This window comes from Salmo salar, chromosome ssa10 (assembly GCF_905237065.1).
Source record: "Salmo salar chromosome ssa10, Ssal_v3.1, whole genome shotgun sequence".
Taxonomy (NCBI): Eukaryota; Metazoa; Chordata; class Actinopteri; order Salmoniformes; family Salmonidae; genus Salmo; species Salmo salar.
In genome coordinates, this window is record NC_059451.1 from 117,376,286 (window position 1) to 117,404,196 (window position 27,911).

Consider the following 27,911-nt stretch of genomic DNA (forward strand, 5'->3'; position numbering starts at 1 on the left):
AAAACCTACATTCTGTACATTATATTTAACTCAATTAATAGAATGGATTGTATCCAAGATCCCAAAGAAATATTAGTGATTATCTTCACTTTTTTTTTAACCTTTATTTAACTAGGCAAGTCAGTTAAGAACAAATTCTTATTTACAATGACGGCCTAGGAACAGTGGGTTAACTGCCTTGTTCAGGGGCAGAACGACAGATTTGTACCTTGTCAGCTCAGGGATTCAAACTTGCAACTTTTCGGTTACTAGTCCAACGCTCTAACCACTAGGCTACCTGCCGCCCCCCTTTGAATTTGTGTCGTGTGGAGAATGGAGATCAAATCAAATGTTATTTGTCACATGCGCCAAATACAACAGGTACCTTACTGTGAAATGCTTACTTACAAGCCCTTAATTCTATTTCTTGAACTGCATTGTTGGTTAAGAAAATATTTACTAAATAAAGTAAAAAAATCTAATCAAAGTAACACAAATGTATATAACAATAACGAGGCATACAAGGGGTACTGAGTCAATGTGCGAGGGTACAGGTTAGTCGAGGTAATTTGTAAAGTGACTATGCATAGGTAATAGACAGCGAGTTGCAGCAGTGTAAAAACAAAGGGGTCAATGTAAATAGTCTGGGTGGCCATTTTGATTAATTGTTCAGCAGTCTTATGGCTTGGGGGTAGAAGCTGTTAAGGAGCCTTTTGGTCCGAGACTTGGCGCTTCAGTACTGCTTGCCAAGCGGCAGCAGAGAGAACAGTCTATGACTTGGCTGACTGGAGTCTTTGACAATTTTTTGGGCCTAGTATATAGGTCCTGGATGTCAGGAAGCTTGGCCCCAGTGATGTACTGGGCCATACGCACTACCCTCTGTAGCGCTGTACGGTCAGATGCCGAGCAGTTGCCATACCAGGCGGTGATGTAACCGGTCAGGATGCTCTCGATAGTGCAGCTGTAGAACTTTTTGAGGATCTGGGGACCCATGCTAAATCTTTTCAGTCTCCTGGAGGAGAGAAGGTGATGTTGTGCCCTCTTCACGACTTTCTTGGTGTGTTTGGATACGAAGGCGGGGACGATACTAAACTCAGCAAAAAAAGAAACGTCCCTTTTTCAGGACCCTGTCTTTGAAAGATAATTTGTAAAAATCCAAATAACTTCACAGATCTTCATTGTAAAGGGTTTAAACACTGTTTCCCATGCTTGTTCAATGAACCATAGGCAATTAAGGTCACAGTATTGAAAACTTAGGACACTAAAGAGGCCTTTCTACTGACTCTGAAATACACCAAAATAAAGATGCTCATGGTCCCTGCTCATCTGAGTGAACGTGCCTTAGGCATGCTGCAAGGAGGCATGATGACTGCAGATGTGGCCAGGGCAATATATTGCAATGTCTGTACTGTGAGACGCCTAAGACGGGGAGACAGGACGGACAGCTGATCGTCATCGCAGTGGCAGATGACGTGTAACAACACCTACACAGGATCGGTACATCAGAACATCACACCTGCGGGACAGGTACAGGATGACAACAACAACTGCCCGAGTTACACCAGGAACGCACAATCCGTCCATCAGTGCTCAGACTGGCCGCAATAGGCTGAGAGAGGCTGAACTGAGGGCTTGTAGGCCTGTTGTAAGGCAGGTCCTCACCAGACATCACCGGCAACAACATCGCCTATGGTCACAAACCCACCGTTGCTGGACCAGACAGGACTGACAAAAAGTGCTCTTCCCTGATGAGTCGCGGTTTTGTCTCACCAGGGGTGATGGTCGGATTTGCATTTATTGTCGAAGGAATGAGCGTTACACCGAGGCCTGTTCTCTGGGGCGGGATCGATTTGGAAGTGGAGGGTCCATCATGGTCTGGGGCGGTGTGTCACAGCATCATCAGACTGAGCTTGTTGTCATTACAGGCGATCTCAACGCTGTGCGTTACAGGGAAGACATCCTCCTCCCTCGTGGTACCCTCCTGCAGGCTCATCCTGACATGACCCTCCAGCATGACAATGCCACCAGCCATACTGCTCGTTCTGTGCGTGATTTCCTGCAAGACAGGAATGTCAGTGTTCTGCCATGGCCAGCGAAGAGCCCGGATCTCAATCCCATTGAACACGTCTGGGACCTGTTGAATCGGAGGGTGAGGGCTTGGGCCATTTTCCCCCCCAGAAATGTTCGGGAACTTGCAGGTGCCTTGGTGGAAGAGTGGGGTAACATCTCACAGCAAGAACTGGCAAATCTGGTGCAGTCCATGAGGAGGAGATGCACTGCAGTACTTAATGCAGCTGGTGGCCACACCAGATACTGACTGTTACTTTGATTTTGACCCCCCCTGTGTTCAGGGACACATTATTCCATTTCTGTTAGTCACATGTCTGTGGAACTTGTTCAGTTTATGTCTCAGTTGTTGAATCTTGTTATGTTCATACAAATATTTACACATTTTAAGTTTGCTGAAAATAAATGCAGTTGACAGTGAGAGGGCGTTTCTTTTTTTTTGCAGAGTTGAGTTCACAATATTTTTCCATGGCAAAAATGAAAACACGAAGCAGACCAAACTCTTTGGTCCTCTAAAAACCTGTTGTATGTAAAATATTGTTTATAGCTTGGAAAATAAATCAATGTGACTCTGGATGACAACATAATGATGTTAGTTGCCAACATTAGGGCCGTTTTCCTAAAGAAGTTAAATCTGCTTTCTTTTGTTTCCTTGTCACAACACAGGTATTGTCCCGGCCCTACTAGATACATGGGTGATACAAGCCTTGCTTCTTGGCAGACAGAACCCTGTAGAGCAGCTTTACAGTACAGACTGGTTCACTTCAAGGATGACTCAAGTGGTAGTCAGTCGTTTTCATGGCATTCCTTCTGTGTGTGTGTGTGTGTGTGTGTGTGGCAGGATGTCCTGAAGGAAGACGTCATTGTTCTGAATGTGATCTCACTCAGCCGGAGGCACAGTGTACATATACAGGGGAGTTCTGGCCCACAGCAGGCTTTACAGAGGAAGTGTAGGCTATAGTATATCTAGCCTGGAGCTGGTTGTTATAGTGTATTGATTACCAGCTTGTAAAGTTGGAATAACCAGTGTGTTTATATTGTTACTCGTATGTTGGAGTCAAGACCATTTCAAGGAATTGGAATGTAATTGACCCCAGCTCTGGTGGAAAGTATGTCAGTCTGAGTTCATGTTTAGACCTGGTTGTGGGACTGTTATTTGTTATTTTTGGTGTCAGAAATGTCAAGCTGTTGTGCATAATGGCGTCCGCCTGCTTCCTGGCCAATGCGGTTTGGAAGAGTTTGTGCATATGACAACATTTTGTTTGTTTTTGGACTTTGGTGAGTTTTTTTTCGGCTGTTTGGGCACACATTTTTTTCTGAAGGCAAGCCAAAGTTTGGAGCTGAAGTCTTACGCCCCTTCATCGGTGATTGGTCAACACTAGGGATTCTTTGTTGTCATTCATTGAGAGATGACTCATTTTCATGCAAATTCTTTCATTGACAAATACTGCACGAAACATCTTAGTTAGATGTAAGATTTCCTCTGCAAAAACGTCAAATTAATTACAGATTTCTTGAGTTATCTGAGATTAATTCAGACTATTTTGAGTTAGTAAATACTGGCTATGGCGTCTCAAAATGGACAAACAGTACTATGACAGATGAGACAGATATTTCACTGGATGTTTGAATGTGAAGTATCTGCTTGGCATTTCCACTCACTACCAAATATGGTAGTGAGAGGAAGCCCACTGGCGGGCAGTGGGAGGAGATGGAACGAGATGGATTTAGCACATTTTCTCATCAATGAAACATTTGATCACAATAGAGTTTTCTGTTCCCAAAACTAGAATCTGTTATGAACAGGTTTGTAATGATGATGCTAGAATGTGCCAATAGGATCTCTCTAGCTCATGCTTGGTTCTGCCTCCCTCCTTGCTTGTTCTGCCCACTATGGCTCATTTGTTCCCATTGGAAACGACAGGCCGTGATCTATCTTGGGTTAGTTATAAGAATCTATTGCCGCTTTTTAAAAACGTTTTTCATGCGAAGTTCTTTGAAGGGATTATGCGAGCTCATTCGTTCGGCTAGCAGAGTTCGGCTAGGTGCCAGCCGAACTGAACCATGCTGACACCTTAAAAACCCTGGTTCTACAGAGCTCCATCATCGCCTGGTACGGCAACTGCACCGCCCTCAACCGAAAAGCACCTACAGACGTTGGTGCGGAAGGCCCAATTCATCACTGGGGGCCAGCTCCCTGCCCTCCAGGACATCTACACCAGGAGATGTCTGAGGAAGGTCTGAAAGATCGTCAAGAACTCCAGTCACCTGAGCCACAGACTTAACTCTATTACCATCTGGCAAGCGGTACCAGAGTATCAGGTCTCGCACCAACAGGCTCCAAGACAGCCTTTACCACCAGGCCATCAGACTGCTGAAAAGCTAAACCTAGCTGTCTCCCTGAACAGTCCTGCACCTTAGTGACTATATTGGACTGACTACTTACTCTCACTCACTTACACAATGGAAGTGATCCCAGCTGCTGTTCTAATATATACTATTGATTCCACTACCCACTTTATATTTGTAAATACAGTCCATTACTACTATGCGTAGCTGAAAATCTGTCCATGATCATTTAGCCCACGTTGTTAATCATTTATGTATGGAGGTCAATGAGTGTTGAGTTTGGTCAACAAAATATGTAATTGCTAATTTGGTACGTGAGGCTTATTTGATAGAATAAAAGTTCTTTTTTTTATTTAACTAGGCAAGTCGGTTAATAACAAATTCTTATTTACAATGACGGCCTAGGAACAGTGTTCAGGGACAGAACGCCAGAATTTCACCTTATCAGCTCGGGGATTCGATCTAGCAACCTTTCGGTGACTGGCCCAACGCTCTAACCACTAGGCTACCTGCTGCCCCAGTAATGGTTAGGTTGCTACGAATGCACTGATATAAGTGGATACACGTGGCATTTCGGCAACTTTGGGGGGGAAAAAGACAATCTGAGTTGTGCTTGGTGTCATAGAGATAGATGACTCATCATGGATATAACCCATTTTAGCATGGACTTTGTCATTGAGGGTTCCACCATTTTAAAGTAGTCAACTGGGTAGGGATTCCAATGAGTTGGGAGAAATCAGCCAATGAAGAAGAAAATTGACTACATTAAAATGGAGATGGCATTGATGCTATCACAGATGCTATAATGGCACAGATACAAATGAGTCGATCTCTCTCATTGGCTAGAATGGTCCCACCTGATCTTGGTTCCCCCTGCATGCCGTCATCTTTAAGGACATGTATTTCCATTGTTAGAGCAGTCACATGTCTATCTTGTTACTATAGACAGTCTTTGGTAAAGCGGTGGTTGGAAAATGTGTCATTTGTCTTTGATACTCTGATTGGTTAGAGATGACCCTATCGCTGATGACTTTGTTTTGTACAACACCTCTAGTGCCCCTCATCACCACAAACGACTTCACTGATGGCAGTCTCAGACTAAAGTATGTAGTGAACAACAGAGTAACAAAGAATTTAGTGTGAGTCATCAGGCTATGCCAAAACACCATCCCACACAAAACAGGCTGAAATTTCAAGCTGTCTTTTTAAACAGCTCTTACACTGAAAGGGCATTATCATAATTTTCACAATTTTAGAGTATTATTTAAATATCAGTGTGGAACTATTTCTATAAAACACAGGAAAATCACATTAGTTACTGCACTGGGCCTTTAAGCAGCCAGACCAACGACAGCTAGCTGAAGGTTAGTGTCGCCTCTCACTAGTCCCCAACAGAGCAGCTGCCATGACACGCGCGCGCACACGGAACCCACACCACACACTCCCCATTCCTGTAACTCCGGTCTATAAATAACCATTCATACCAAGTCTTCCTCTTTCTCTGCTGTATTAACATAATACAATTCTGCCACCCAGGCTCCCAAAGCAGCCCCTCCTGAAATGCAGTTGCCATAAACAACAATTCTTAGTGAGCAAATTTAGCTCCCTGGCCTGTCACCCAACTCTCTCAATTTACAGTCAGCCTGAAAAACAGACGCACACACACACACACATCGAGCTCCGTACCGCATCGCCATGCACCTCCAAAATGTTGTAACAATGTGGAGGGCTCTGTATAGCTCCGCAATGACATGATTGGTTGACGGTAGGTGGGGGCGGGACATCCCGTATAAACACCAACTCACTTCCTTGAAAACAGCTCTGCTCCGCGAAGCGCAAGAAGTATGACTGCCCTGACTTCTGCTGAGGCCGTATCACCGGAAATGCTGAACGGTCAATGCAGGTGTCAGATTAACCATGCGCCCACATTCACAAAGCACTTCTCTCCTCAAAATGCGCGCTCTCCTGCCAGTTTGTGCACTTTCATTGTTTTAGTAACTTCATTGTGTGAATTGTTTGATAGTTAGTGTATGTCAATTCCCCATTGCATATATCACCCGTAGTACATTTAATGTCATGCTCTGATCCAAAGGAAATGTCATTAAAATAGGCCTACTTCTGATCGGTGCTTGACTTGGATGGAAATAGGTTCCAGTACTCATTTTGGGTGCTGGTACTGTTTATATTTAGGTGCAGGAGCTCCACAATACTTTTGAGCTAATATTTTATAAGAGGAACAGAAGCTCAAGCAGTAGAACATTTGGGGCGGCAGGTAGCCTAGTGGTTAGAACGTTGGGCCAGTAACCGAAAGGTTGCTGGATCAAATCCCCGAACTGACATGGTAAAAATCTATCGTTCTGCCCCTGAACAAAGCACTGTTCCCTAGTAGGCCGTCGTTGAAAATGTCGTTGAAAACGGCCTACTTGCCTAGTTAAATTTTAAAATTATAAAACAAAGATATATGTATTTATTTTAAGTTCGTTGCAGACAGGCCATGTGTAGCCAGGATATTTTCTAACTGCAGGCTGCAATGTTTTTATTTGTTGGCTTTATGTCGGCTATTTGTACATATTTGGCAATATAATACATTTTAGGTTTGTATCATTTTCATTTATATTTGTATAGAATTTTGATTACCCCCCCATGACAATGATTTAGAAATGTGAAGACGTTATTCTACATTTAAATGAAACTGTTTCACGAAAATGTGCATATGAAAACCATAACTGGCACACAGATCGGTAGAAATGGTAAGATTAAATTGGCATTCCACATGAGAAAGGTTGCCGACTCCTCGTAGCCTATTACCTGGCAACTTTAGAGTAATGACAGAATCTGTGAAATCCAGCAGGAGCGTAGTCTAGCAGGCAGGAGCGTAGTCTAGCAGGCAGGAGCGTAGTCTAGCAGGCAGGAGCGTAGTCTAGCAGGCAGGAGCGTAGTCTAGCAGGCAGGAGCGTAGTCTAGCAGGCAGGAGCGTAGTCTAGCAGGCAGGAGCGTAGTCTAGCAGGCAGGAGCGTAGTCTAGCAGGCAGGAGCGTAGTCTAGCAGGCAGGAGCGTAGTCTAGCAGGCAGGAGCGTAGTCTAGCAGGCAGGAGCGTAGTCTAGCAGGCAGGAGCGTAGTCTAGCAGGCAGGAGCGTAGTCTAGCAGGCAGGAGCGTAGTCTAGCAGGCAGGCGCGTAGTCTAGCAGGCAGGCGCGTAGTCCAGCAGGCAGGCGCGTAGTCCAGCAGGCAGGCGCGTAGTTGGCATACGCTTGATGCATTTTTCTTATTTCATCAAACCGTAAGTTTGAAAAATCAGACAAGCTCAATGCATATAGTTGATTGTATTTAAACACATAGGGTGTGTCGGTTTATATATGGAAAAATACACTTAAAAAAATATATTTTCTGTTGGTCGAAAGAGCAGACGACTTTCGGTCAACCAATATTTTCTTTTAGCCGGGGACAGCCACACAGTACAGGCAACTTTACTTCAGCAGGGGAAGGCTGGGTCTGGGGTAAAAACAGCCTCTCTAAAGCTGTTAGGGTATATCCCAAATGGCACTTTGTTCCCTATTTAGTGCACTACTTTTGACCAGGACATCTAAAGTGGCTTCCTATTCCCTACATAGTTGGAGTAGGGTGTAATTTGTGAGTCAGCCCTAAAGCCCTAAAGAGAACAATGTCTGTGTTTTGAGCCTCTGATATTCTGGCTCCCACCTGCCCTTACTGTCGATAAGGAAGCTCACACACCTTTGTGTGTGTGACTGACGGCTGTGAAACACTATGTGGCAGACAGGCCGGAGCTGTTATGTGGACGAGAGGGGGAGAGAAAGGCTGATAATTGGTGTCCTCTGTGATGATAATGTTGTTGCCTTTTGTGTGTGTGTGTGTGTGTGTGTGTGTGTGTGTGTGTGTGTGTGTGTGTGTGTGTGTGAGAGAGTTAGTTAGTTGCTGGCTGGTGTGCTTTGTGACTCTCCACAAGGCCAGGGTCTTTGATGAATCCACTCCTGAGTGATTATCTCATTATGAACAAAGCGAAGGCCAGATTACCAACCAGATTTCTCTGGTTATGTCTTAAATAGCACCCTGTTCCCTATTTAGGGCACTACTTTAGACCAGAACCCTGTGGGAATAGGGAGCCATTTGGGATGTAGGCTATCTCTAGCTTAATCTCCGCTATGAACAAAGGAACACGGATGTTGCCTCCTCCTTTCCTTTCCTTTCTGTTTATATGTTGAGCTGGTACACAGCTGGCTAGTGAACAGACAGATAGCATCAGTCCTAGGATTCAGCTGTGTATTTAAGCAATAAGACACGAGGGGTGTGGCCAAATCAAATTCTATTGGTCACATGCACATGTTTAGCAGATGTTATTGCGGGTGTAGTGAAATGCTTGTGTTCCTAGCTCCAACAGTGCAGTAATATCTAATAATGCACACAAATCTAAAAGTAAAATAATGGAATTAAGAAATATAGAAATATTAGGACGAGCAATGTCGGAGTGTGTGTGTGTGTGTGTGCACTGCTGAGGAGTATTTCTGTCTGCAATAAAGCCCTATTGTGGGGGGGGGGGGAAATAATTCTGATTGGATGGGCCTGGCTGCCATGTGGGAATAGGATGGACTTGACTAGAATTCAGTATATACATATGAAGTGGGTAAAACAGTATGTAAACATTTAGAGAGAGGAGTGGGGGGGGGCAGCCTCCGGGACAGCTGATGAAACTGTGGGTTTGCGCAACCAAAGAAGTTCTGCATGCTCGTCATCCTCACCAGGGTCTTGACCTGATTGCAGTCCGGCGTCGTAACCAATTTCAGCCGGCAAATGCTCACCTCCGATGACCACTGGAGAAGTGTGCTCTTCACGGATGAATCCCAGTTTCAATTGTACCAGGCGTCGTGTGGGCGTGTGGTTTGCTGATGTCAACGTTGAGAACAGAGTGTCCCGTGGTGGGGTTATGGTATGGGTAGGCATAAACTACGGACAACAAACACAATTGCATTTTATCGATGGAAATTTGAATGCAGAGATACCGTGATGAGATCTTGAGTCTTATTGTCGTGCCATTCATCCGCCGCCATCACCTCATGTTTCAGCATGATAATGAACAGCCCCATGTTGCAAGGATCTGTACACAGTTCCTGGAAGCTGAAAATGTCCCAGTTCTTCCATGGCCTGCCTACTCACCAGACATGTTACCCATTGAGCAGGTTTGGGATGCTCTGGGATCAACGTGTACGACAGCATGTTCCAGGTCACGCCAATATACAGTAACTTCCCACAGCCATTGAAGAGGAGTGAGACAACATTCTACAGGCCACAATCAACAAGCCTGTTCTATGCAAAGGAGAGATGTCGTGCTGCATGAGGCAAATGGTGGTCACACCAGATACTGACTGGTTTTCTGATCCACGCTCCTACCTTTTTTCTGCATCTGTGACCAACGGATGCAAATCTGTATTCCCAGTCATGCGAAATCCATAGATTAGAGCCTAATGAATTTATTTCAATTGACTGATTTCCATATATGAACTGTAACTCAGTAAAAGCATAGAAATTGTTTCATGTTGCATTGCTCTTCTGTCGAGTCTCTGCCCCCTAGTCTCTTCTTCTGCCTCCTCCCCTCCCCACTGCTCCTCTCTAGCTCGGTCGTCACCCGTGTCAGAGGGTCTGAGTGGCGCTGGCACCAGAGTGCTGATGTGTTGGCTGAAATGTGGTGACAGTAGTCACCTTTGACAGACTGTGTGTGTGTGTGGACTAATGATAACAGGGTCCTGGTCGGTCCTCAGAGAAAATAAGACTCAAGTTGATTAACGCCGCTGCTATAGCAACGTCCGCTCTGAGTGACAGCTTGTGTTAAATGCCTGTCTTGCCACAGACTGAGCTCTCGCTCTGTTCGCCCCCGCTCTTTCTCTCTCGCTCTGTCGTCCCCCCACCCTCTCTCTCTCTCTCGCTCTGCCGTTCCCCCCCCCCCCCACCTGCTCTCGCTCGCTCTGTCGTCCCCTCGCTCGCTCTGTCGTCCCCCCTCTCGCTCTGTCGTCCCCCCGCTCTCTCGCTCGCTCTGTCGTCCCCCCGCTCTCTCGCTCGCTCTGTCGTCCCCCCTTCTCTCGCACTTTTATTTCAGGTCATGAAACATGGGACCAACACTTTACATGTTGCGTTTATATTTTTGTTCAGGTCTATAAGGTGTACACTGTCTAGACCCTTCAAATATGCAAATTCCGGAAGTGGATTCAGGGGTGCGTTAAGCAGCGCACTGTCAGATACTGTATGTTATATTAAAATATGTTATATAGAACAAACATGCCACTCTGATATGTAAAACCAACAAATCATGACAGCTTTCTTTATGACATTGCTATCTACAACGTTTGCCTACACTGAACATGGCCCCACTCTCTCTGTATGGTAGACGACATGTTCTGTTGCCATGCTCAACTAATCTTTCCTCAACTCCTGCCTGTTCTGTGTCTCCAGCTCAGCTCTCCTCAAAACTCCTTCCTGTTCTGTCTCCAGTGGCCCAGTGTGGTGTAAGATCATGTTCCTGGTAACTCCTGTCTGTGCCCTTGCAGCAGGAAGCCCCACTTCTCTCCTCACAATGAGGGCCTTACATAAGTGTGCTATATTGTAGCCAGCAGACCAGCAGACCTTTCCTTCGCTCATGTTGTCATTGTCTTCTCTGAGTGATAGAGAAGGCTGCTCTTTACAGGGCCAAGGCTGACTACGACCTGAGCAACCTCACTCATGGTACTGGATCATAGCTGCACAACAGACAAAGGTCAGTAGGTCAGGGCTAGTGACCTCTTTCTCTCTTCCACTTCCTGTGGGTGGCCCTGCTTCCCGGTCGCCGGTTGGCCCTGTGGCAGTCGCTTGGTCACATGACAGCGTGCTTATGGTGGCGACCACCTTGTTTCCCCCTGCCAGGGCCTGTGTGCCCTCAACCGTACTCTCACCGCTACTCCCCTCTTCTCCCATGCATTAACAGTTACAGGATGCCCAGTGCTACAGTAGTGAAAGGACAGTGCTGGTGGTTAAGTTGTGTACTATCCTATATGGAGACTAGAGCTGTCATAAGGCCTAGACTTTCTTGGTTACTAGATGATTTCATATGTGTTATTTCATAGTTTGGATGTCGTTACTATTATTCTACAATGTAGAAAATAGTAAAAATAAAGAAAAACCCTTGAGTGGGTGTATGTATGAAGTCAGAAGTTTACATACACTTAGCTTGGCGTCATTAAAACTCGTTTTTCAACCACTCCACAAATTTCATGTTAACAAACTATAGTTTTGGCAAGTCGGTTAGGACATCTACTTTGTGCATGACACAAGTCATTTTTCCAACAATTGTTTACAGTATCACAATTCCAGTGGGTCAGAAGTTTACATACACTAATTTGACTGTGCCTTTAAACAGCTTGGAAAATTCCAGAAAATTATGCCATGGCTTTAAAAGCTTCTGATAGGCTAATTGACATAATTTGAGTCAATTGGAGGTGTACCTGTGGATGTATTTCAATATACATCAATGTATACCTGTGGATGTATCTCTTAGCTTGACATTTACATTTACATTTAAGTCATTTAGCAGATGCTCTTATCCAGAGCGACTTACAAATTGGTGCATTCACCTTATAATATCCAGTGGAACAACCACTTTACAATAGTGCATCTAAATCTTTTAAGGGGGGGGGTTAGAAGGATTACTTTATCCTATCCCAGGTATTCCTTAAAGAGGTGGGGTTTCAGGTGTCTCCGGAAGGTGGTGATTGACTCCGCTGTCCTGGCGTCGTGAGGGAGCTTGTTCCACCATTGGGGTGCCAGAGCAGCGAACAGTTTTGACTGGGCTGAGCGGGAGCTGTGCTTCCTCAGAGGTAGGGAGGCGAGCAGGCCAGAGGTGGATGAACGCAGTGCCCTTGTTTGGGTGTAGGGCCTGATCAGAGCCTGAAGGTACGGAGGTGCCGTTCCCCTCACAGCCTCGTAGGCAAGCACCATGGTCTTGTAGCGGATGCGAGCTTCAACTGGAAGCCAGTGGAGAGAGCGGAGGAGCGGGGTGACGTGAGAGAACTTGGGAAGGTTGAACACCAGACGGGCTGCGGCGTTCTGGATGAGTTGTAGGGGTTTAATGGCACAGGCAGGGAGCCCAGCCAACAGCGAGTTGCAGTAATCCAGACGGGAGATGACAAGTGCCTGGATTAGGACCTGCGCCGCTTCCTGTGTGAGGCAGGGTCGTACTCTGCGCATGTTGTAGAGCATGAACCTACAGGATCGGGTCACCGCCTTGATGTTAGTGGAGAACGACAGGGTGTTGTCCAGGGTCACGCCGAGGCTCTTAGCACTCTGGGAGGAGGACACAAGGGAGTTGTCAACCATGATGGCGAGATCATGGAACGGGCAGTCCTTCCCCGGGAGGAAGAGCAGCTCCGTCTTGCCGAGGTTCAGCTTGAGGTGGTGAGCCGTCATCCACACTGATATGTCTGCCAGACAAGCAGAGATGCGATTCGCCACCTGGTTGTCAGAAGGGGGAAAGGAGAAGATGAATTGTGTGTCGTCTGCATAGCAATGATAGGAGAGACCATGTGAGGATATGACAGAGCCAAGTGACTTGGTGTATAGCGAGAATAGGAGAGGGCCTAGAACAGAGCCCTGGGGGACACCAGTGGTGAGAGCACGTGGTGCGGAGACAGATTCTCGCCACGCCACCTGGTAGGAGCGACCTGTCAGGTAGGACGCAATCCAAGCGTGGGCCGCGCCGGAGATGCCCAGCTCGGAGAGGGTGGAGAGGAGGATCTGATGGTTCACAGTATCAAAGGCAGCAGATAGGTCTAGAAGGATGAGAGCAGATGAGAGAGAGTTGGCTTTAGCAGTGTGGAGAGCCTCCGTGACACAGAGAAGAGCAGTCTCAGTTGAATGCCCAGTCTTGAAACCTGACTGATTAGGATCAAGAAGGTCATTCTGAGAGAGATAGCAAGAGAGCTGGCCAAGGACGGCACGTTCAAGAGTTTTGGAGAGAAAAGAAAGAAGGGATACTGGTCTGTAGTTGTTGACATCGGAGGGATCGAGTGTAGGTTTTTTCAGAAGGGGTGCAACTCTCGCTCTCTTGAAGACGGAAGGGACGTAGCCAGCGGTCAAGGATGAGTTGATGAGCGAGGTGAGGTAGGGGAGAAGGTCTCCGGAAATGGTCTGGAGAAGAGAGGAAGGGATAGGGTCAAGTGGGCAGGTTGTTGGGCGGCCGGCCGTCACAAGACGCGAGATTTCATCTGGAGAGAGAGGGGAGAAAGAGGTCAAAGCACAGGGTAGGGCAGTGTGAGCAGGACCAGCAGTGTCGTTTGACGTAGCAAACGAGGATCGGATGTCGTCAACCTTCTTTTCAAAATGGTTGACGAAGTCATCCGCAGAGAGGGAGGAGGGGGGGGAGGGGGAGGAGGATTCAGGAGGGAGGAGAAGGTAGCAAAGAGCTTCCTAGGGTTAGAGGCAGATGCTTGGAATTTAGAGTGGTAGAAAGTGGCTTTAGCAGCAGAGACAGAAGAGGAAAATGTAGAGAGGAGGGAGTGAAAGGATGCCAGGTCCGCAGGGAGGCGAGTTTTCCTCCATTTCCGCTCGGCTGCCCGGAGCCCTGTTCTGTGAGCTCGCAGTGAGCCGTCGAGCCACGGAGCAGGAGGGGAGGACCGAGCCGGCCTGGAGGATAGGGGACAGAGGAGATCAAAGGATGCAGAGAGGGAGGAGAGGAGGGTTGAGGAGGCAGAGTCAGGAGATAGGTTGGAGAAGGTTTGAGCAGAGGGAAGAGATGATAGGATGGAAGAGGAGAGAGTAGCGGGAGAGAGAGAGCGAAGGTTGGGACGGCGCAATACCATCCGAGTAGGGGCAGAGTGAGAAGTGTTGGATGAGAGCGAGAGGGAAAAGGATACAAGGTAGTGGTCGGAGACTTGGAGGGGAGTTGCAATGAGATTAGTGGAAGAACAGCATCTAGTAAAGATGAGGTCAAGCGTATTGCCTGCCTTGTGAGTAGGGGGGGAAGGTGAGAGGGTGAGGTCAAAAGAGGAGAGGAGTGGAAAGAAGGAGGCAGAGAGGAATAAGTCAAAGGTAGACGTGGGGAGGTTAAAGTCACCCAGAACTGTGAGAGGTGAGCCATCCTCAGGAAAGGAACTTATCAAGGCGTCAAGCTCATTGATGAACTCTCCAAGGGAACCTGGAGGGCGATAAATGATAAGGATGTTAAGCTTGAAAGGGCTGGTAACTTTGACAGCATGGAATTCAAATGAGGAGATAGACAGATGGGTCAGGGGAGAAAGAGAGAATGTCCACTTGAGAGAGATGAGGATTCCAGTGCCACCACCCCGCTGGCTCGATGCTCTAGGGGTATGCGAGAACACGTGGGCAGACGAGGAGAGAGCAGTAGGAGTAGCAGTGTTATCTGGGAAAACCCATGGGAAAATCAAAAGAAATCAGCCAAGACCTCAGAAAAAAACTGTAGACCTCCAAGTCTGCTTCATCCTTGGGAGCAATTTCCAAACGCCTGAAGGTACCACGTTCATCTGTACAAACAATAGTACGCAAGTATAAACACCATGGGACCACGCAGCCGTCATACCGCTCAGGAAGGAGACGCCTTCTGTCTCCTAGAGATGAACGTACTTTGGTGCGAAAAGTGCAAATCAATCCCAGAACAACAGCAAAGGGCCTTGTGAAGATGCTGGAGGAAACGGGTACAAAAGTATCTATATCCACAGTAAAACAAGTCCTATATCGACATAACCTGAAAGGCCGCTCAGCGAGGAAGAAGCCACTGCTCCAAAACCGCCATTAAAAAAGCCAGACTACGGTTTGCAACTGCACATGAGGACAAAGATCGTACATTTTGGAGAAATCTCTTCTGGTCTGATGAAACAAAAATAGAACTGTTTGGCCATAATGACCATCATTATGTTTGGAGGAAAGGGGGGAGGCTTGCAAGCTGAAGAACACCATCCCTACCGTGAAGCACGGGGGTGGCAACATCATGTTGTGGGGGTGCTTTGCTGCAGGACAGACTGGTGCACTTAACAAAATAGATGGCATCATGAGGGAGGAAAATTATGTGGATATATTGAAGCAACATCTCAAGACATCAAGTCACAAAGTTAAAGCTTGGTCGCAATGGGTCTTCAAATTGGTCAATGACCCCAAGCATACTTCCAAAGTTGTGGCAAAATGCCTTAAGGACAACAAAGTCATGGTATTGGAGTGGCCATCACAAAGCCCTGACCTCAATCCCATAGAAAATTTGTGGGCAGAACTGAAAAAGCGTGTGCGAGCAAGGAGGCCTACAAACCTGACTCAGTTACACCAGCTCTGTCAGGAGGAATGGGCCAAAATTCAACTTATTGTGGGATGCTTGTGGAAGGCTACCTGAAACATTTGACCCAAGTTAAACGTCAACGCTACCAATTGCTAATTGAGGGTATGTGATGAAAGAAATAATAGCTGAAATAAATAATTCTCTCTACTATTATTCTAACATTTCACATTCTTAAAATGAAGTGGTGATCCTAACTGACCTAAGACAGGGAATTTTTACTAGGATTAATTGTCAGGAAGTGTGAAGAACTAAGTTTAAATGTATTTGGCTAAGGTGTATGTAAACTTCTGACTTGTATGTATGTATGTATGTATGTATGTATGTATGTATGTGTGTATGTGTGTATATATATATATATATATACAGTCTGTGGTGCAACATGGCGTTGGTGGATGGAGCGAGACATGATGTCCCGGATGTGCTCAATTGCATTCAGGTCTGGGGAACGGGCGGGCCAGTCCATAGCATCAATGCCTTCCTCTTGCAGGAACTGCTGACACACTCCAGCCACATGAGGTCTTGCATTAGCAGGAACCCAGGGCCAACCGCACCAGCATATGTTCTCACAAGGGGTCTGAGGATCTCATCTCGGTACCTAATGGCAGTCAGGCTACCTCTGGCGAGCACATGGAGGGCTGTGCGGCCCCCCAAAGAAATGCCACCCCACAGCATGACTGACCAAACCGGTCATGCTGGAGGATGTTGCAGGCAGCAGAACGTTCTCCACGGCGTCTCCAGACTCTGTCACGTCTGTCACATGTGCTCAGTGTGAACCTGCTTTCATCTGTGAAGAGCACAGGGCGCCAGTGGCAAATTTGCCAATCTTGGTGTTCTCTGGCAAATGCCAAACGTCCTGCACGGTGTTGGGCTGTAAGCACAACCCCCACCTGTGGACGTCGGGCCCTCATACCACCCTCATGGAGTCTGTTTCTGACCGTTTGAGCAGACACATGCCCATTTGTGGCCTGCTGGAGGTCATTTTGCAGGGCTCTGGCAGTGTTCCTCCTGCTCCTCCTTGCACAAAGGCGGAGGTAGCGGTCCTGCTGCTGGGTTGTTGCCCTCCTAAAAACGTACCCAATTTAATCTGGTTACTACTCCTGCCCAGTAACTAGAATATGCATATAATTATTGGCTTTGGATAGAAAACACCCTAAAGTTTCTAAAACTGTTTGAATGGTGTCTGTGAGTATAACAGAACTCATATGGCAGGCAAAAACCTGAGAAGATTCTGAACAGGAAGTGGCCTGTCTGACAAGTTGTTGTTCATCTTGGCTCTTTTTATTGAAGACTGAGGATCTTTGCTGTAACGTGACACTTCCTATGGCTCCCATAGGCTCTCAGAACCCGGGAAAAAGCTGAATGATATCGAGGCAGCCCCAGGCTGAAACACATTAGTGCATTTGGATAGTGGCCTGTCAGAGGACCATTAGACTGGGGCTCGTGCACGAGGGCACGAGATGTTTTTATTTTCCCTCTCTTTGAACGAAAACCACCACTCCCGGTCGGAATATTATCGCTTTTTTACGAGAAAAATGGCATAAAAATTGATTTTAAACAGCAGTTGACATGCTTCGAAGTACGGTAATGGAATATTTAGAAATGTTTTGTCACGAAATGCGCCGTGCTCGTCGCCCTTCTTTACCATTCGGATAGTGTCTTGAACGCACGAACAAAACGCCGCTATTTGGATATAACAATGGATTATTTGGGACCAAACCAACATTTGTTATTGAAGTAGAAGTCCTGGGAGTGCATTCTGACGAAGAACAGCAAAGGTAATAACATTTTTCTTATAGTAAATCTGACTTTGGTTAGTGCTAAACTTGCTGGGTGTCTAAATAGCTAGCCCTGTGATGCCGGGCTATCTACTGAGAATATTGCAAAATGTGCTTTCACCGAAAAGCTATTTTAAAATCGGACATAGCAAGTGCATAGAGGAGTTCTGTATCTATAATTCTTAAAATAATTGTTATGTTTTTTGTGAACGTTTATCGTGAGTAATTTAGTAAATTCACCGGCAGTGTTCGGTGGGAATGCTAGTCACATGCTAGTCACATGCTAATGTAAAAAGCTGTTTTTTGATATAAATATGAACTTGATTGAACAAAACATGCATGTATTTTATAACATAATGTCCTAGGGTTGTCATCTGATGAAGATCATCAAAGGTTAGTGCTGCATTTAGCTGTGGTTTGGGTTTATGTGACATTATATGCTAGCTTGAAAAATGGGTGTCTGATTATTTCTGGCTGGGTACTCTGCTGACATAATCTAATGTTTTGCTTTCGTTGTAAAGCCTTTTTGAAATCGGACAGTGTGGTTAGATTAACGAGAGTCTTGTCTTTAAAATGGTGTAAAATAGTCATATGTTTGAAAAATTGAAGTTTTAGCATTTTTTTAGGTATTTGAATATCGCGCCACGGGATTACACTGGCTGTTGAGTAGGTGGGACGCAAGCGTCCCACCTAGCCCAGAGAGGTTAAGTTCTGTAGTGCATCTCCTCCTCATGGACTGCACCAGATTTGCCAGTTCTTGCTGTGAGATGTTACCCCACTCTTCCACCAAGGCACATGCAAGTTCCCAGACATTTCTGGGGGGAATGGCCCAAGCCCCCACCCTCCGATCCAACAGGTCCCAGACGTGCTCAATGGGATTGAGATCCGGGCTCTTCGCTGGCCATGTCAGAACACTGACAGTCCTGTCTTGCAGGAAATCACGCACAGAACGAGCAGTATGGCTGGTGGCATTGTCATGCTGGATGGTCATGTCAGAATGAGCCTGCGGGGAAGGTACCACTTTTTTTTAGAAATGTTTTTATTTCACCTTTATTTAACCAGGTAGGCCAGTTGAGAACAAGTTCTCATTTACAACTGCAACCTGGCGAAGATAAAGCAAAGCAGTATGACACAAACAACAGAGTTACACATGGAATAAAGAAGCGTACAGTCATTAACACAGTAGAAAAATCTATATACAGTGTGTGCAAATGAGGTAAGATTAGGGAGGTAAGGCAATAAATATGCTGCAGTGGCAAAGTAATTAAAATTTAGCAATTAAACATTGGAGTGATAGATGTGCAGATGACTGTGCAAGTAGAGATACTGGGGTGCAAAGGAGCACTATATGTATGTATGTGTGTGTGTGTGTGTGTATATATGTGTGTGTGTGTGTGTGTGTGTGTGTGTGTGTGTGTGTGTGTGTGTGTGTGTGTGTGTGTGTGTGTGTGTGTGTGTATATATATATATATATATATTTTTATAATTTGTAAGTCGCTCTGGATAAGAGCGTCTGCTAAATGACTTAAATGTAAATATATGTATGTATGTGTATATTAGTACTGTGTAAACATATTAGGCAGGTGTGAATAAATGCTGTAAAATAAGAATGCTTTCTAAAATAGACATGTTTATATTTATCAATTAACAAAATGCAAAGTGAGTGAACACAAGAAATCTACATCAATTCAATATTTGGTGTGACTACCCTTTTGCCTCAAACAGCATCAATTCTTCTAGGTACACTTGCACTCTAGGGAACTCAGCACGTAGGTTGGACCAGACATCTTGGAGAACTAACCACAGTTCTTCTGTGGATTTAAGCAGCCTCAGGTGCTTCTCTCTCCATGTAATCCCAGACAGACTCAATGATGTTGAGATCAGGGCTCTGTGGGGGCTATACCATAACTTCCAGGACTCCTTGTTCTTCTTTACGCTGAAGATAGTTCTTTTTGACTTTCGCTGTATGTTTGGGGTCGTTGTCACGCTACAAAATAAATTTGGGGCCAATCAGATGCCTCCCTGATGGTATTGCATGATGGATAAGTATCTGCCTGTACTTCTCAGCATTGAGGAGACCATTAATTCTGACCAAATCCCCAATTCCATTAGCAGAAATGCAGCCCCAAACTTGCAAGGAACCTCCACCATGCTTCACTGTTGCCTGCAGTCACTCATTTGTGTACTGTTCTCCAGCCTTTCGGCAAACTAATTGCCTTCTGCTACAGCCAAAGATAACATTTTGACTCATCAGTCCAGAGCACCTGCTGCCATTTTTCTGCACCCCAGTTTTTGTGTTTTCGTGCATAGTTGAGTCGCTTGGTCTTGTTTCCACGTCGGAGGTATGGCTTTTTGGCCGCAAGTCTTCCATGAAGGCCACTTCTGACCAGACTTCTTCGGACAGTAGATGGGTATTACCAGGGTCCCACTGTTTTCTGCCAATTCTGAGCTGATGACACTGCTGGACATCTTCCGATTGTGAAGGGAAGTAAGCATGATGTCTTTTATCTCCTGCAGTTAGTTTCCTTGGCTGACCACTGCGTCTACGGTCCTCAACGTTGTCGGTTTCTTTGTGCTTCTTCAAAAGAGCTTGGACAGCACATCTCTAAACCCCTGTCTGCCTTGAAATTTCAGCCTGGGAGAGACCTTGCTGATAGAGTATAACTACCTCGAGTCTTGTTGCTGTGTTCAGTCTTGCCATGGTGTATGACTTTTGACAGTAAACTGTCTTCAGCAACCTCACCTTGACTGGTTAGCTGAGTTTGGCTGTTCCTCACCCAGTTGTATTCCTCCTACACAGCTGTTTCTGGTTCAGTTAATGATTGTGTTTCAACCTACATATTGAATTGATGATCATTAGCACATGTTTGGTATAATTGTTTAATCATTAACACCTGACTATATGCCGACAAAAATCCCTGACTTTGCAAGTGTACCTACAAGAATTGATGCTGTTTTGAAGGCAAAAGGTGGTCACACCAAATATTAATTTGATGTAGTTTTTTCTTCTGTTCACTCTGCATTTTGTTAATTGATAAATATAATCTATTAACATGTCTATTTTTTTTTAAAGGATTCTTACTTTACAGCATTTCTTCACACTTGCCTAAAACTTTTGCACAGTAATTGTGTGTGTGTGTACACGCACTACCGTTCAAAGGTTTGTGGTCACTTGGAAATGTCTTTGAAAGAAACACTTTTTTTTTGTCCATTTAAAAAAAAAAAACATCAAATTGATCAGAAATACAGTGTAGACATTGTTAATGTTGTAAATAACTATTATAGCTGAAAACGGCAGATTTTTATTTTAATGGAATATCTACATAGGCCCATTATCAGCAAACATCACTCCTGTGTTCCAATGGCACGTTGTGTTAGCTAATCCAAGTTTATAATTTTAAAAGGCTAATTGATCATTAGAAAACCCTTTGCAATTATGTTAGCAGCTGAAAACTGTTGTTCTGATCAAAGAAGCAATACAACTGTCCTTCTTTTAGACTAGTTGAGTATCTGGAGCATCAGCGTTTGTGGGTTTGATTACAGGCTCAAAATGGCCAGAAACAAAGGACTTTCTTCTGAAACTTGTCAGTCTATTGTTGTTCTGAGAAATGAAGGCCATTCCATGCGAGAAATGTTTTCTCGTTTTTCAAGCGAAGGTCTTTTAACCTCTCTTGGGGAGGTCCCACCCACGGTTCACACTATTCAACAGCCAGTGAAAAATCAGAGCGCCAAATTCAAAACCACAAAATTGCATAATTCAAAGTTCTCAAACAAACGACTATTTTACACCATTTTAAAGATACACGTCTCCTTAATGTAACCACATTGTCCGATTTCAAAAAGGCTTTACGGCGAAAGCATAAAGTTAGATTATGTTAGGACAGTTCCAACACAAGAAAAACCACACAGCCATTTTCCTAGCAAGGACAGGGGTCACAAAAACCAGCTAAAATTAAGCACTAACCAATGACGATCTTCATCAGATGACACTCCTTGGACTCAATGTTAGACAATACATGTATGTTTTGTTTCGATAAAGTTCATATTTATATCCAAAAACAGCATTTTACATTGGCGCGTGATGTTCAGAAAATATTTTGCCTCCAATACTGCCGGTGAATCAGCACAACAATTTACAAAAATACTCATCATAAACATTGATAAAATATTAAACTGTTATTCAAAGAATTATAGATGAACATCTCCGTAATGCAACCGTTGTGACAGATTTCAAAAAAGCTTCACGGGGAAAGCACACTTTGCAATAATCTGAGTACTGCGCTCAGAAAAAGACATCAAGCAATACAGATACCCGCCATTTTGGAGTCATCTAAAATCATAAATAGCATTAGAAATATTCACTTACCTTTGATCTTCATCAGAAGGCACTTCCAGGAATCCCAGGTCCACAATAAATGTTGTTTTGTTCAATAAAGTCCATAATTTATGTCCAAATATCTCCTTGTTGTTTGCGCGTTCAGTAAGCTACTCCAAATGTAGGAAGCGCGGCCAAAATGTCACGACGAAAAGTCAAAAAAAAGTTATATTTACGTTCGTTGAAACATGTCAAACGTTGTATAGCATCAATCTTTAGGGCCTTTTTAACATAACACTTCAATAATATTCCAACCGGACGATTCCAATGTCTTGAAAAACGTTTTGGAACACAGCTACCGCGCCACAAAACTCATGTCCTTCCCTGAGTCACCAACTCGCCGGCTTTCTTGTTCGCTCTCTGTTCACTGCAAAAGCCTGAAACAAGGTTCTAAAGACTGTTGACATCTAGTGGAAGCCTTAGGAAGTGCAAAATGAACCCTAAGTCACTGTGTGTTAGATAGACAAAGACTTGAATAGACTACCAGCATCACATTTCCCACTTCCTGGTAGGATTTTTCTCAGGTTTTTGCCTGCCATATGAGTTCTGTTATACTCACAGACATCATTCAAACAGTTTTAGAAACTTCAGAGTGTTTTCTATCCAATCTACTAATAATATGCATATTCTAGTTCCTGGGCCCGAGTAGTAGGCCGTTTAATTTGGGTACGTTTTTCATCCGGCCGTGAAAATACTGCCCCCTACCCAAGAGAGGTTAAGGGAGTATGCGAGCACACTCGTTCAGTTCACTTAGCCAACTTCGACTAGCCGCCAGCCGAACTGATGCATGCTGACTCCTTTTATTGAGCAGCTTCTCCTCAGCCTACTTCTACTTTCTCCTCACAACCTCTCTCTCTCCTCACATCCTCTCTCTCTCTATCCTCCCCCTTCCCCCTGCTTCTCTTACTCTTTTCCCTACCCCCTCCAATCCTCACTGTCCTCCATACCAGGCAAACTGATGTGGAAAATAAAATTTTGCATATAGCTGCTGGAAAGCTGAGTTTGTCCATGTAGGGAAATCATGGTTAGCCGTGGTGAAATGCGTGTGTACTGTAGGGTGTTTGATGAAAGAAGACAGAACAGAATATATTTTTTGTCTCCTGCTGGGGGCTTTGCATTTAGACATTGGGGGGGGGCACAGCGTGTTGCCACGGCAACAAATTCTAATTAGTCCGTGCCGAATGGGACTACTTCTCTGGCCGTAGCCCAGTGTATCTGGAGCTCAGTCCTCTGCTCGGCCTACTTACTCATGGGAGCAGGGATACACTGGGATCACATCCAGCGCTCCAGGGCTTCAGACTAGACCACAAGCCAAGCTACAGGAACAAGGACCGGATGGGTCAGACACTGCCGTCAATAACTCCAGTCAAATGTATTCATTCATTTTTACGCCATGGAACACAGTGTGTGCACTGAGGCTGCGCTGGAGCCCCCGCGGTGAGAAATTAGAAGTCTATGAGCTATTCCTTTGGCAGTGATAACTCCTGAGTCACACACACACACACACACACACACACACACACACACACACACACACACACACACCATCTCTCCCTCACACTGAATGGGGATGGAATGCAACGTGAAGGGGCTGTAGCCCACACTAGTCCTGTTCTCCTTTTTCTCAGAAATCCCCTGCTTTACCATCTGCTAGCAGTTCATGGACTCAAATGGCACACTATCCCCTACATCATGCTGCACACCTTTAGGGAATATGGTTCCATTTGGGACGCAGACCATGAGTTTCATCCATCTCGCCCAATACAAAATGTTTTTCTAGTGTGGGAAATTAATTGGCCTATTTTAATAATGTCTAAATTCTGTATTTTTTTTCCCCCCTGACTGTTGATAGGTTGTTTCTGGTTCCCTCCAGTCAGTTCATATTAGTTTCCATCCCCTGACTCTCTCCCGATACGTCATGTTTGCTACTTTTCTCAATGTAATTACTGCTACTGTTCTATTACTCAAAACTAAATGATGCGTGTTAATAGCTTGGTTCTTCTTCACATTAGATTAATTCCGTCCCATAGCGACATGAATCATTATCTCTCCCAATACGTCATGTTTTTCCAGTGTTGGAAATTAATTAGGGTCTATTACTAACTCTACCTTAAGCCTGTTTCCTTTAGTGTTGATGGGTTCTTGTGTTCGCTCCAGTCAGTAGCTATAAATCAATGCAATGTCTACATTTCACAACAAATGTGGGATTACTTGGATATTTAGCTTGAGGATCTTGAGGTGTGTTTTGATGCTTGTGTTCTTTCTCATTACCCCATGTACTAAGGATGTGGTATTGGTGTATATTGCTTGAGGTGTGTTTGATGCTTGTATTCCTTGTGAACTCTTTGAAGCAGGGTTGATTTTATTAGGGAAGTTTCCAGAACATGTTGCGTCTTGCTAGGGCTGGGCGATATGGCCTAACTTATGGCTGATTCATGATATACATTACCAGTCAAAAGTTTGGACACTTACTCATTCAAGGGTTTTTCTTTATTTGTACTATTTTCTACATTGTAGAGAAATAGTGAAGACATCAAAACCTATGAAATAACACATGGAATAATTTTGTAACCAAAAAAGTGTTATACAAATCTAAATATATATTTTATATTTGAGATACTTCAAAGTAGCCACCCTTTGCCTTGATGACAGCTTTGCACACTCTGGGCATTCTCTCAACCAGCTTCATGAGGTAGTCACCTGGAATGCATTTCAATTACCAGGTGTGCCTTGTTAAAAGTGAATTTGTGGAATTTCTTTCCTTAATGTGTTTGAGCCAATTAGTTGTGTTGTGACAAGGTAGTGGTGGTATACAGAAGATAGTCCTATTTGGTAAAAGACCAAGTCCATATTATGGCAAGAACAGCTCAAATAAGCAAAGAGAAACGACAGTCCATCATTACTTTAAGACATGAAGGTCAGTCAATACGGAAAATGTCAAGAAATTTGAACGTTTCTTCAAGTGCAGTCGCAAAAACCATCAAGCGCTATGATGAAACTGGCTCTCATGAGGACTGCAACAGGAAACGAAGACCCAGAGTTACCTCTGCTGCAGAGGATAAGTTCATCAACCATTAGACCCAGCCTTCCACAACCATCAGACCCACTAATCATTTTATTATTTTATCAAAATAGTCTAACCTGCTTTTTTTGTGCAATAATCACTGATCTGGCTTTCAAGTCTGTGAACATGCCCTTTTTTGTTACAAATGTAACTAGAACCATGCAAAATGCACATTCACTAATAATTATCTCTTCTTGTTGAAAATTAACACAGGGCTCATCAACAATCTCAAGCCCACGTGCTAATGATTAGTCAGCTAATCTTTATATTTCAAGTTTAGCCAACAAGGATCTATCTGCTAGCTAACAAGGATCTATCTGCTAGCTAACAAGGATCTAGCTGCTAGCTAACAAGGAAAAACAGTTGAATTGTTATGAACCCACCCTTCTGTCCGTCTCCAGTTGTTTGAACAGCATACTGAAAACCATAGGTATTATAAGTCTCTATCGGGCCTCTTCATTTCAAGGTGTGATCTCAGTAGTTTTTCTTCAGCTATCTGTTACTCTTTTCTGCTATAATATTCCACAATAAAATAAACTGAGTACATGTAACAGTGTGTGGGTATCCATTTCTCTCAGATGACTCTCTCCCCAGACCTCCCCAGACCCCAGTCCTCTCCTCTCCCCAGACCTTACTTACTGTCCTCCTCTCCCCAGACCTTACTGACTGTCCCCTCCTCTCCCAAGACCTTACTGGCTGTCCTCTCCTCTCCCCAGACCTTACTGACTGTCCCCTCCTCTCCCCAGACCTTACTGGCTGTCCTCTCTTCTCCCCAGACCTTACTGGCTGTCCTCTCTTCTCCCCAGACCTTACTGACTGTCCCCTCCTCTCCCCAGACCTTACTGACTGTCCTCTCCTCTCCCCAGACCTTACTGGCTGTCCTCTCTTCTCCCCAGACCTTACTGGCTGTCCTCTCTTCTCCCCAGACCTTACTGACTGTCCTCTCTTCTCCCCAGACCTTACTGGCTGTCCTCCTCTCCCCAGACCTTACTGGCTGTCCTCTCCTCTCCCCAGACCTTACTGGCTGTCCTCTCCTCTCCCTAGACCTTACTGGCTGTCCTCTCCTCTCCCCAGACCTTACTGGCTGTCCTCTCCTCTCCCCAGACCTTACTGGCTGTCCTCTCCTCTCCCCAGACCTTACTGGCTGTCCTCTCCTCTCCCCAGACCTTACTGGCTGTCCTCTCCTCTCCCCAGACCTTACTGGCTGTCCTCTCCTCTCCCCAGACCTTACTGGCTGTCCTCTCCTCTCCCCAGACCTTACTGGCTGTCCTCTCCTCTCCCCAGACCTTACTGGCTGTCCTCTCCTCTCCCCAGACCTTACTGGCTGTCCCCTCCTCTCTTCTCTCCCCAGACCTTACTGGCTGTCCCCTCCTCTCTTCTCTCCCCAGACCTTACTGACTGTCCCCTCCTCTCCCCAGACCTTACTGGCTGTCCTCTCCTCTCTTCTCTCCCCAGACCTCCCCTGCCAGAGAGCTCCATGGAGAAGATGAAGAGGTTTAGGAGGAGGCTGTCCCAGACTCTGAGAGGGAGTCAGACCATCGATGAGTCTCTGTCTGAATTGTCTGAACAGATGACTATAGAGGAGAACGGCATCAAGGACAGCAGTGAGGGTGTGTGTCTGCACGTGTGTGTGTGTGGGGGGGGGGGGCTGTATGTAGAAGGTTGTATGTAGCCTGCGAGGCATCAAAACAAAGATAATTAACCAGCTATGTCACTCTATCTCTCAGCTGGTATTAAGCCTTCCAGGGATAGTCTGGTGTTGTCGTCGGCTGCCGTGGCGTTGCTATGGTGCTGGCTTGTCAGGGTCTCGAACGTTCTAGAGTTTCCATGACATTGCCACAGTGACTTAGAGGACTCGGTGAAAGCAGCTGTTCATCTTGAAACACATTTCTCTCCTCGTTCTCTGTCCTGTCTCTCCCTCTCTTTCATCACCAGGCTTTATCAATGTTTTTCCCAGCACCCCTCTCCTTTTCTTCAACAGCTATTCTCTCCTACCCAGCTCCCCTCTCCTTCCCTCTTTTCTTTTCTCCTTTTAACCAGCTTCCCCTCCTTCCCTCTCTTCTTCTCTCCTTTTAACCAGCTTCTCTCTTCTTCTCTCCTTCTAACCAGCTTCCCCTCCTTCCCTCTCTTCTTCTCTCCTTTTAACCAGCTTCTCTCTCTTCTTCTCTCCTTTTAACCAGCTCCCCTCTCCTTCCCTCTCTTCTTCTCTCCTTTTAACCAGCTCCCCTCTCTTATTCTCTGTTGGTATTCAGGTATTCTGGGCGGCAGGTAGCCTAGTGGTTAGAGCGTTGGACTAGTAACTGAAAGGTTGCAAGATTGAATCCCCAAGCTGACAAGGTCAACTAAAAATATGTCGTTCTGCCCCTGAACAAGGCAGTTAACCCACTGTTCCCCAGTAGGCCGTCATTGAAAATAAGAATTTGTTCTTAACTGACTTGCCCAGTTAAATAAAGGTAAAATAAAAAAGATTTCACTCAATCAGCTCATCCATGTTTTTTAAAGAGCTTTTAAACCCCACATCTGCCCTGACTGTTCCCTGCTCCTGAATAGGGACGGATTAGGTGTGTGTGTGTGTGTGTGTGGTGGGATATTAAAGGTGTGTGTAGGAGGAGGATTTACTTGTGTGTTCTTCAGCAGAGGGGATTGTGTTGCGGCAGACAGCTGTGTGTTTGCCAGTATAAATCCAGGAGACAGAATGGAATGGTCAGATGAGTAGAGATGGTGTGATGGGGAGGAGTCCTAATACCATAGCCTTAATCTGATTTATATAACGCAACAACACTGCAGTAGTAGTGGAATAAGACGTGTGTGTGTGTTATCTAGTAACGATGTTGGAAGGAGTGTGTTTGGTCATCTGTTGTTTTGAGAGACTTTCTGTTTTCTCTCTGATGTTCTTCTTTGATCTTAATCCTGTTAGTTTTCTCTATATCCCTCTTTCTCTCTGTATTGATGTATTCTGATCTGTCCACACACAAGGCCTAAT

At 45.2% G+C, this 27,911-nt stretch overlaps 1 protein-coding gene across 2 annotated transcripts in view; it reads left to right on the forward strand.

The window, feature by feature from the left end:
* Positions 1–27,911, forward strand: part of LOC106561679 (cyclin-dependent kinase 17) — a 62,556-nt gene that overhangs the window by 3,470 nt on the left and 31,175 nt on the right. The window contains exon 2 of one of the 2 annotated variants that reach the window (XM_045688487.1): positions 26,384–26,538. The exons of the other annotated variant lie outside the window; for it this stretch is intronic. Coding sequence (XP_045544443.1) covers positions 26,406–26,538 — 133 coding nt within the window. The 5' untranslated portion in view covers positions 26,384–26,405. The remainder of the gene's footprint in view (positions 1–26,383; positions 26,539–27,911) is intronic. 2 annotated transcript variants of the gene reach the window in all.